Here is a 12,438-nt window from a genome sequence, read left to right as displayed (position 1 = left end):
TAAAACAAAATATCGTAAAAATTACTTATGAAATAAAGTACATATAATTATATTTAATATAATGGTAGCATTTTTAGTCAAATATCATAAAAAAATACTTTTATAGAATGAAGTCTATGGTCTACAACACTACGGCATAGACAAGAAACGAATACGTCATTAACCGAATTTGTTATCTGTGCACAGAAAATATGCGATGGCCAATCATGTTGAAGCATTGGGACGTTTTGTTTGTAACGTATTGAATTTTGAAAACTTCAAACGATCGAGTCTCCTTCATGACTATTGTTGCATTATATTGTTGAAAATTCGGTTTATTTAGACATTAAAGTATTAAAACCAGTTAGGTTTGTTAGTCGTTATTCTGTGTAATAAGTGTCAATTATAAGACAGTGTTGTGAGTTAGTTGTAACAATGATTACATTATCCGAGGATGTCGGTAAACTCTTGTGAGTATTTCTGTATTTCATACTAACGTATTCGTTTAAAACTAAATGTATGTATTTTATATCATAATCATTATTTTTTTAAAGATTTAATTTTCAAAAGTTTAAATGTAATATGGTACCAGGTCTTAGGCTGGAGTCGTTACAAAAAAAAATTTAAATTGAGACCCGTTACTTTTTTACGACTTTGTACAGTTCTCATTACAAAAATCTTCTTACACTATTATAGCAATGAGGTTCTTCAAGAAATATCACAAAATATTCGTCATATGATGGAAGAGCTATGGCTCAACTGGTCACATTTGGGCGTGGACGACCATACTAAAGTTAACAATATAACTAAACTTGTACAAATTGAGAAAGAACTCCACCGAGATGTGATATCTGAGACCAGGCAGAAACTAAAAACTATGCAAGCGCAAGTTGACAGTAAGTATCAAGATTCTAAAATATACATTTATAAAAAGTAGTTTAAATATTTCATATGCTGATTTACACTGTGTATTGTACATAATCCTTCTCCTACATGGGGAATGAGGCCTATGCCCAGCAGTGGGATAATACAGACAGACATACATAACATTACAAATTTCTTCTAAATTAATTTGTAATTTTTGTAATAATTTAAAATTAGCATAAGAAAATCAGTGTTCTGTTATGCTAAAATGCTATATTGTTACAAAGAAAAGGTATCTATTATTTTATTTTTTTAAGAAACAAAACGACATATGCCTTAATTCTTTAATTTTCAATTTCTTATAATTGTTGTGTTATATGAACAACAACAATACTACTTGTTGATAATTTTATCAAGAAGCTTACTTATTTAGCATAAATCTTTTAGTATGTATTTTTTATAGTAGCTAAACAAATCAATGCTGACACATTAGCGCAACATTCACAGCACTGGTTTGTGGTAGTTGCAGGTTCGATCCCCACACACAACAAACATTTGTATTGTCCATACAGATGTTTGCCGTGATCTGGGTGTTTTTACAGTCCTTGTGGGTCTCCCCACCGTGCTTCGGAGAGCACTTTAAGTTATCGGTCCCGGTTGTTATCATGTACACCTGATAGCAATTGTTATTCGTAATAGGGAATATATCTGCCAAACTGCATTAGAGCAGCGTAATGGATTAAGCTCTGATCCTTCTACATGGGGAAAGAGACCTATCCCCAGCATATTACAGGCTGAAGCGAAACAAATCAAAGATATTAAACCATATGAGATAATTGTAGTACATTATTACTATTATTATTAATTTCACACACATAACTATTAATTTCAGAATTAAAAGAGGAAACAGAAGAACTAAGCCGATATCTATCGGTGGATATAACAATATTAGACTTTAAAGAAGATATGATGCTGGTTGAATATAAGAGAGAATTAGAAGAACAGATTGCTGGGTACTAATTATTTTGTTATTTTTATTAATATTTACTTTTTTTTTATACAATTAGGTCGCCAAATAAGCATATGGCTCACCTGATGGTAAGCAATTACCATAGCTTATAGACACCTGCAACATCAGAAGCATTTCAAGTGCAAGACAACCCTACCCCCACCCTCCCCAGGAGCTCCGATAACCTTACCACAGGAATACAACAATTTTAAAACAGTATTATTTAGATATGATCTTCTGTAAGGTGAAGGGACTTCCCCAGTCGACTTGCTCCAAATGATTCTTTGCATTGTAGTTTGTTTTATAGAATGAAATTATAAAATGTATATATTTCTAAGGTAATTAAGAATATTAGAATATTTAAAACATAAATTTTCCAATAATATATAAAACAATGTTTATTAATAATTCAATAATAACAAAATTCTAATAATCACTATGTGTGCATATAACATTTATTTGAAATTAATAATAAACAAATAGATCTTTCAATCATGCAACTCATATGTGCTTATGCAAGCATAATTCTACTCTGTATTAAAAAATAACTACTAATTAATATGATATAGGTATAGAGAGCAAATGGAACAGCGTAAAATGAAAATGGACAGGCTTCTTGAATGGCAGAGAGACCTTACGGAAAAGCTTGGCGTTACAATTCACGAGTTGCAAGAAATGCCGTTACCTTCTGAAGATGAGTTGGATAAACTAAAAGACCATTTGGAAGTCTTGCAAGCAGAGAGGGATAAGAGGGCTGAGTTGTTCCTGAATACTCAAGTTGAAATTAAAGATATAATGGGTACGTTTTATATTGATATTGTTAGATTATATAAAGGTAGTATTTAAAAATATGATTTTTTTACCCTTCCATTCATACCTTATGTAAAATGTGATGTAAAAGTGCAGTGGGGAAATTATACACATTTATTTTTAAAGCTAAGCTAAGCTAAAGTAGCAATTAATTTGTTGCATATTCTAAACTTCCTATTGTGAAACCTAACGATTTAAAGTAATTTATTTTTCTTGCAAAAATTTACTATGTTTATTAAGTAAAACAAATTATTTAAAATATTCCTTTCTTTTCAAACAATTGGCATAATGACTAACCATATCTTTCATTAATACTGTTCTTACTAACTTATAGTTGTTTCTTACCCTTTAGATAAGTTGCAAATAAAACCACAAAATAAATTTGAGCAGTCAGTTGTAACGTCTCTATCCGTAGACTTTAAAGTTACCGACCTAAACATGGATAGACTTGCTAAGTTAAAGCAAGACTTGCAAGAAAAATATGATCAAACTAATAATCGGGTAAGCCATTTTTTATTTATGACTTTTTTAAGTAAAAATCTTTTTAATTATATTTGTTCAACAGTTAAGTTCATTTTATAGTGAATATAAATTTTGAAAGAAGTTACATGATCTATATGTCGCTTTGATACTACTTTGATAAACTTTAAAAAAAAGTTAAAGCTATCAGTATAAAAGTATTACAAATTTTAATCTGCGTTATCTTTGTATCCATAGTACCTGTACAAGTATCCTATGAACAAAACCATTAAATATTGCTAAATAATAGGACACTATTTAGAAACTATTTTTAAATACTTAAAGGTTTTTTTAAATAATTCATTCATTGACAGGTTTTAGAGTTGAGAGAGAGATTAACAAAACTCTGGGATTGTTTGGAAGAAGATTATATCTATCGTGATAACTTCCTACAAGCACATCCTGGTTGCCATCCCGCCACTGAAGTTGCACTCAAGGAAGAAATTAAGAGATGTGATCAAATAAAAAGACAAAAGATTGCGGTAATTATTGATTATTTCCATTTGTAATAAACAATTTCCTTGCATTGTATTTAAAATTCCTATTTAATAATGGCACAATTGTAAACATGTAATGGAAATATTACCAGAAGTGTTTAGTGTGTTATTGTGGTTTAAGATTATATGTAATTTAAATATTTTATTAGAAGAGCAGTAAGTGAGAAAAAAATGATAAATTGTTGTGTAATAAATATAACAAAACACAAATCAAATTATATTTTAAAAATATGTTATAGCTTTGCTTTTGGGGTTTTACTTAGTCAACAACTTATTAAATGAGTATAATTTGTTTATAGATAAGACTATGATTTTGGTGAATACAATAAAAAAAACCTGTATTCTTAAAGATGAATATATTTTATGTTACTAGAATTATTAGGGCTATTGAGTTGGTGTATTATATTTATGGACATCCAAAACAAGAGTAAATCCTAATGAAGGCTATTGAGTATAAGACATTTACTTATTTCTTTACAATATACAAGTACAGAGTAACAATATATACAAGAGCCGGCCTTATAACTCAGGAAGCAGTCTAATCCATTTGTTTTTTCTGCTCTGGTAAATTTATTTTTAATTTGGTTTTCAGGTGTTTGTTGCAAACGTCCGTACAAAAATTAAGCTAATGTGGGACAATGTGATGTACTCGAGCCAAGAGAGAGAGGAGTTTGTACACTACTATCAAGACATATTTACTGAAGACACACTCACTTTACATGAACTTTATTTGGATAAAATAACCAAATTCTACAATGAAAATAAGTAAGTTACTTTTTTGTATATTATTTCATTCTTCATTTATATAATGTTAATATTAAAATATTCAACAAGCTTATCCTACAACCTACCTGAGTTGAAAATCAAAACATTAACTGTATAAGATATAGTTATTTAAATTCCATCACAAAAACTTTGTGTACCAGCTACTGTTTTGCTGAGGTTTTTATTAACTGTGTATTATATATGTGTATTTTGGTAAATGATTCTACAGCAAAAAAAAATTATCATTATTGCATATTGCAATTATTTTTCAAAATTTACAAATGTCGTCCTATTACAATTCTAAAGACATGGATGGACTCATGCCAAAAATTATAATAAGCAGTCCATATTTATTTTAATTTCATGATACATATAAATAATATTTTAAATTTTATGACTCAGACACATCTTTGAGTTGGTGGTTACTCGAAAGAATCTTTGGTTGAAAATGACGGAATTAGAAGCTCGTTCTACAGAACCAGGTCGCTATCACAACAGAGGAGGACAACTACTACGTGAAGAAAAGGAACGGAAATCCATAGCCAGCAATGTAAATATATTTTATTGTTTTCTCAAATTCTACATATACTTTAGAATTTTATTGTTTTTTCATACTTTTATTATAAAGTTACAAAAGTCACAGTCACCTGATAATAGTGGGATGAACTTATGTGGTTTATAACAGTTTGTAATTGTAACTAAACCTTTTTTGTATACAACCAAGTTGGCAAAAAAGCGTATCGCTTATCTAATGGCAACCGGCTACCGTAGCTTATAGACGTCTGCAGCACCTAAAGAACTGCAAGGGCATTGCGGTACTACCCCCCGAAGTAGGTACTTCCAATTCCTCTCAGGCGCTCTGGTCACCTTACTCACCACAGAAACACAAACCTGCTTGAGAGCAGTGTTATTTAGCTGTAAGGTCGAAGTACTACCCTAGTCTGGCTGCTCCAGATATTGAGCAAGATATTTCCTGCTGCGCTCTATCTAACTACCAAACCTATCAAAGTATTTTTAAAAACATCTAAATAGTTGCTCAGATTTACATGTAACACATTATGTGTTTCAAATGTCTGACATTAACTTTTTTTTTTTCAGCTACCTAAAATCGAAGCACAAATTCGAGACCTTGTAACAGAGTATGAGGCAAAGACGGGCAATACTTTTACTGTTGATGGAAAACCTTTATTGCAATTAATACAAGATGAGTGGGAGACACGCAAAGCGGTTTGTATAACTATTTAATAATTAACAAAAAATAAAATTATCATAAAACAATATAATAATAATAATAATAACACACATATCAACATTTTTTTTTTTATTGATAATTTACGCTTTTGTCGAATTTTACCATCAAAAAGTAAATCGATTATGTGTACATAAATAATTGTACGAATTTTAGAGAAAGAAACGCGCTCGAAGACCTATAAATTGTTTAAGGGTTCTCCTTCATAATAATTACTGCTATTATCCTTCTATATGTATAATCATTGTTAATATTTTATAAATTCTTACTCTTCGAATAATGAATCAGACTAGGTCTTAACATTAGCGTGTGAATAGACAAGTAAGCAAAATGAGCGCGTTTTTAGCTAATATTCAGCTAATAATATTAATATAGTTGTGTATGTCTTTCAGGAGCGTCATAACAAGCTGTCAGCTCGCAAACAGGCTCTAACACCCACCACCCCGCTCTTCAGATCGCTGGCCACCTCGCCACTGGGCAAGCGGAACCGTACCGCTGCCGGTCTAGCAGCCACTGCCGAGAGGAACAGGTAATAAATAAATGATGTGTTACAAACAATACATTTATCACGAATTGCTCAAATAAATAAAAAATGTGTCTTGTGAACTCTGTAGATCCTTACCGATATCCTATGTCAAACGAAGCGAGATTCTCATACTCTGTGGTGAAATCCTACCAACAATATATAGAGCAACTTTAGGAAATTCTTACTGACTGCGCATGGGGCTTCGCGACGTACAATATTAATTAACCCAACTGCATCGCTGGATGTCGTAGTTGGTACTTTCACCTCGGTATCAGTGAATCTAGTGACGCTGTCACACATAACCAGATAGACCACGTTCTTTTCATTCTCCGAGTACTACCGCAGTTAGTTGTTACATTTGTATCACTCACTCATGAGTTACCCAAGTCTATACTATACGGCATGCGTTTCTTTTTTTTTTTACAATATCTAGTGTTCCTAAGGTAGGCAACTTAATGCTTTTGTTATAGGAAACAGCTGACTGATATAGCTACATATTCATTTAGATAAATGTATGTACAAACAATACATATATAATATTACACCCAGACTAAGCCGGGAATTAAACCCACAACCCCTGGAGCATGAAGACACTACAAATGCCAACAGGCTAGTCATCTATATAATATATAAATCATGATTTGTATTCAAACAAAAGAAAAATCTACTTCAATTTACATAGAAAAGTAATAATGAGGACATCAACATAGTCGACATCAATTACATATGCATTATTAGGGATAACCCAAACAATATTATCAGATCTTGCTCAAATTTAAATGGGACATGTTAAACACCAGCTTCCGTATAACATAAGAAACATCAGTTTTTAGACTCAGTAAAAAGTTGAGGAAATTCACATAAAAAAAAGTTAATTTGAGAAACTCTTCCTTTTTGCAGTTTAGGAAAGAATCAATAAAAATTTGCAAAAGCTACGTCATTTGATATTTTTAAAGGCATTACAAAACTTCTCCTGCTTTGCTAGCTGAAAGCTAGTTTTTAAAAAATTAAAAAATACATTAGGACGATTGTAATAGTGAGTGTAAGCAGGTCATTTGATTTCTAGACCGCCGAGCAAACGACAATTGATCACCGGCAGTGCTGCTAAGGCTGTGTGTACACTGTCATCTAACTTGTCAGCACTTAAACGATCAGCTATGTCTACTGTTAAAAGGTTAGTTGTTCATATTATTTTTAATCAACTATAAGGGAAATGCAATTAAAAATTATACTAATTTAAAATGTTGAGAGAAAATGATAGCAAAAATTTCAAACTTATAATCTTATATATATCATAGTTAATTACACTATTATTAAATGCTGAAAAAAGATATTCCCCATGTTTTTATCATTTTAAGTTCAAAGTACTTGCACGTTTCAAGTCATAGTCACGAGTACACTAAAGTCAATTTGGTTGAACAAACATGGCAAATGTCTCTATACCTATTAACAACAAACTTCTAATAACTTCAAACACAGCTTAAACAACAGCTGAGTTTGATTTTTCTTTTTTTTTATAAATATAAATGAAACATGCATATGGCCAGTATTGATGAAGTTTTAACAATACTTAGTAGTACTTTTAAACAGTATATGAAGATGTTTATCAATTTTGTGCTCTTCATATTCATCAGTATTTTTTCATTAATAAGTAACAATTTTTATATTTTTAAAACATTAATATATGATCTAGTATAACACTTTAAAAATACTTGTCATCCCTTCTACTCTTTCAGCGCTCGCTTTTAACTAAATTAATGAAGTGAAAGTAAACGAGTAATGCAGGCAAGTTTTATTATTGACATGTAGCTAAAACTTAATTATTCGTTACATAGGTAGAGGGAATGAGAAGTGTTGTTTAAGTAGAACAAATATAAACTAGTGGCCGTCCAATTAAATTGATTAATTATAGCTTAATTAATACGTTGCTCTATGTTAACAATTATTGTAGCTATAATTTGTATTATGTAATTAGTGTGTAGGTAATAGCATTTATTATTGTTTTGATATGATTCAATTTATGAAAAATTAGTGTATATGATGGTATGATAAACTTTTAACAAGATATGTTTGTAATAGTGAGAAAGTGTAGTAGGTATTTAAAGTAAAATTTTATTGTATTTGATTATTGTATTCGATTACTGTTTCATTAGTATTTATTATAGTCTCAGTAATAAAAATGCAGTTACTTCTTTAATACAATAATAAAACAATGTCCGAAATGACGTATTCTCCTACAACATTAATTGTTAATTTCCTGCCATCAAATTATGACAAAATGTAGCCTATTTTCATGTTCGAAATAATGTCATATAGTTGCCAAATATTAGTCATCAGTTACGGTATAAAAACGCGCTTCGGGAGAAAGTACCATGTATAAGAAAAATATTTTGAATCTTAGACCGATATGTTGGTAATGTTGAGTCTATGTTTTAAGTTTAAAATATAGGACGTTAATTTAAGAATATACAGATATATCTAATATGGAAAAAAGCTAATATACTAATATTATACTTACATATACTTTATTGTATATCAGTGGGTGTAAATCAGTGGGAACTGTTGTGTAATCGACTTCAAAAAAGGAGGAGATTTCTCACTTCGACAGTATATAATATTTGTATATGTTCACGGATAATTTTGTCATTTATGGACCGACTTTGAAAATTCTTTTATTTTTGAGGAAACAAGATATCCTAAGGATGGTATAATGATAAGGAAACTAGGATCTGATGATGGCATTTCAGAGAAATCGAGGGGAACCTTCGAAAATCGTAGTGGCGACTAGTGTTAATTTTTGTTTGTCTACTTATGTTCTATTACTTCTCGATGTAATTGACTTTTTAGAAGTGTATAGAATTTATTAATAATATGAAATTAAATCAATAATATATGTATTGTAATATTTTTAGGCGTATCAGCGGTCGGCTGGCGGCGCGGGTGGTGGCGGAGGGTAAGGGCATTAGTGACCACGCTAAACGTAAACTCGACTACGGTGAAAGTAAGAGGACTCCGAAGGCCACCGTTAATGGCAGCATTCTGAAACACAAGCGAACCGTAAGTAAACAAATATAATCGTGTTCTCATGAAAAAAAGTACTTCAAATGCTTCAATTGTTAGGGATAACTCAAAACTACTTCTTGTCAGATATCGCTCAAATTTAAATGGGACACATGACAAGCACTAGCTTACGAATACAAAACAATCATTAAAATCAGTCCACACAGTAAAAGTTATGAGATAACACACAAACAAGACAATTAAATTGTGAACCTCCTTTTTAAGTCTGTTAATAAATAAAAGTGTATTAATAAAATATATAAATTGAGGATGGCTTAGTGCAATGGTCATAGCATCGGCTTATGCGTAAAAAATCGCAAGTTTGATCACCTCATACTTCTATAGACCATACAGATATGTGGGGAATGATGGTAAATAGGGGATGGCTTAAGGTTTTTTTTTTTTGTTTATTTCTGGAACAATGATGTTTATCCCAATGAGGCTCAATGCTATTACTATTACAACAAATATCTAGTCATGTACATAGCCTCGTGCCATTCTACAAAGAAAAACAGTAATTTATATAACGATGCATTGCAATTTAATAAATACATAATTAGTACAATAGATTTCATCATCAGTCATTATTATTTTTATGTATCAAAACTTAATAAGAGCGAAACTGCAATAGAAGCTTGATTATACAAGAAACTTTAATGTGTAGATCACCTCTTACAGCAATACTATCGCGTATATTTTACAGTTCCAAGAGGAAGGCAATGTAATTTTGTGCTAAGGAATGTGTAGTTAGTAGGACATTAGTTAATTTTGATGAAATGTAAAATGAAGCTACCAATGAAATTAAACTAAGTTTCATATTTTTAATTTCATTGTTTTTTTTTTTTTAATCGTATGTGTCGCCTATATAGCCTCAATCATCAATCAATCATTACAGCCTATACAGTCTACTGCTGGACATAGGCCTCCACAAGTTTACGCCCAAAATAACGTGAACTCATTTGGCTACGGCACTAAAGAATTTAGCCACCCCCTCTCTTCCCGTGGGTGTCGTAAGAGGCGAATAAGGGATAACAAGGTTCCACAATCATCTTGGAACTTAAGAAGCCGACCGATGGCGGAATAACCATCCAACTGCTGGCTTTGAATTACACAGGCCGAAGACGGGCAGCAGCGTCTTTGGTGCGACAAAGCCAGTACTGCGGTCACCAATCCGCCTGCCCAGCGTGGTGACTATGGGCAAAACACATGATTTCACGTTATATAGCCTAATGTTTATTAATAATATTTATTAGGGTTTGAATAACTTAGAATTTTAAATGGCAATTTCAGTCTGCGGGGCGGCGGCGCAGCGCGGGCCGGCGCTCCACCGGCGTGACGTCCGGCGAGTCGCGCGACCCGCTCATGGAGACCACGCTGCTCACCACCTACACAGACTTCAAGGTAAACCTGCGCCGGAGACCTATCATTCTGAGCTAGGGCACAGCAGGACATATCCTACTCAAAATCTGGAGCAGTCCAACTGGGGTAAAACTTCGATCTTACAGAAGATCACAGCTAAATAATACTGCTCTCAAGCAGTGTTGTGTTCCTCTAGGTGGTATGGTGGCCAGAGCTCGTGGATGGAATTGGGGGTAGGGTCGGCGACGCGCTTGCGGTGCTTCTGTTGTTGCAGGCTTCTATAGGCTCCGAAATTCGCTAACCATCATTTGAGCCGTATGAATGTTACCAACCTAGTTGTAGAAAAAAAAAATTGTTTCAAGATCAGTTCTTATATTCAAAAAAGTTTTCTGAATATAAGGACTGGCTATTAGGGTAAGAAGCTCTAACTATATGTAACTAATCATTTATTTACATATCTAATATACTAATTGAGTCAACTAATTTTGTCATGATCCTATTAATAGTGCGACGGACTTTAAATAAGAAGAGTTAGGGTTTTTCCTTCAATCTGTTTTGTGTAAAAGAATGAATATGTACTTAGCAAATTAGGTTATAGTAGAGGGACAGACTTATGTATAACTTGTGTATAATATATCCAAAGACTATTGACTAATATTGACTTTCAACAAAATACACTTATTTGAAACGAATATCAAAAAAAATCTATTTTTTATTATCAACAGGATGGTATAAACGAAAAGCAGATCAGCCGAAGCTCAATGGCAAACACGAAACCACAGGAAGTGAATATCCCAGCCATCGTCTGTCAGACATTTGAAGACAGACAGGAAACCCCAAAAAAATTTTTAAAGTCTAACCCCACTCCACTCACACCGAAAATCGGGAAAGAGAACATTCAACATGTGAATATGATGACACCTAAGAGTAATCTTCTATGCACACCCACAAGGCTAACTCGATCGGCCTTGAAATTAAACAACGATGGCTTCGCAACCCCCCGTGCACCCCTCAGCGCCAACAAAGTTAACCTACAAAGGCAAAATACAGCTACCAGTATGTCAGTAAAAACACCAAACAATGTTAGCAGGTCTAAGTCCCATACACATTTAGTTCGAGTCAAAAACCTCCCACCGTTAATATAAATTGTACATGATGTGTGTATACTATTATAATTATATCACTTTAATTTTAACATTTAGGCTGGCCGCATATTGTCTGGCTCTATCTCGCGAGCGTAGCACGCTTTTTTAATATTTATGTTACATGATTATAAGAAAATTATTAGTGTGCAGTGTCTAGTATAAAATGTATGCGCTACTGATTTCCGGTTCGCGTTAGAGTGTTCTTCTAATAGAAACTTCTGATAATATGTATTCAGCCATACATACGGCACAGTGATGTGCACACATTCAATGACAAGCTCAGATTTAAAAATAAAATCAAATGTAATTTATGACATACACCAATTAAAATATTTCAATACATTGATTCTCTATTATTGATTTTTTGATAGGTTTAATTGACATTATATTGAGGTAATTTAATATGTTAATAGATTATGTTATTACTAGTATATTTTTAAAGTAGTTTTATATATTTTTTTGAAGGTATTCAATTGGATATAATTTTCGTTTTAGTTATGTCGTAGTATTTCACGATTTAGAGTATTTTTGAATAAGACTATAAAATTTTTTGAATAGATGATTGAAGTGACAGAAATAATATTACAAATTTTTATTTTAGGTCATGTTTTTTGTTTTTGTAATTATTAATACTCAATAATTATTGTCTCTGGCAG

The 12,438-nt window shown here is 32.1% G+C and overlaps 1 protein-coding gene across 1 annotated transcript; it reads left to right on the top strand.

Moving 5' to 3' along the window:
• Positions 1-358: 358 nt before the first annotated feature.
• On the top strand, positions 359-12,124 carry LOC123661050 (protein regulator of cytokinesis 1-like). The gene is made up of 14 exons (XM_045596063.1): positions 359-449; positions 676-875; positions 1,736-1,856; positions 2,422-2,651; positions 3,015-3,163; positions 3,496-3,663; positions 4,271-4,443; positions 4,846-4,993; positions 5,542-5,670; positions 6,085-6,221; positions 7,285-7,392; positions 9,131-9,275; positions 10,569-10,679; positions 11,363-12,124. The coding sequence occupies exons 1-14, from the start codon at positions 415-417 to the stop codon at positions 11,780-11,782; spliced, it is 2,274 nt and encodes a 757-aa protein (XP_045452019.1). The 5' UTR covers positions 359-414; the 3' UTR covers positions 11,783-12,124.
• Positions 12,125-12,438: the final 314 nt, after the last annotated feature.

Source organism: Melitaea cinxia, chromosome 16 (assembly GCF_905220565.1).
Source record: "Melitaea cinxia chromosome 16, ilMelCinx1.1, whole genome shotgun sequence".
Lineage (NCBI taxonomy): Eukaryota > Metazoa > Arthropoda > Insecta > Lepidoptera > Nymphalidae > Melitaea > Melitaea cinxia.
Note: the sequence above shows the minus strand (reverse complement) of the source record. Positions and strands in the feature narration are given on the sequence as shown.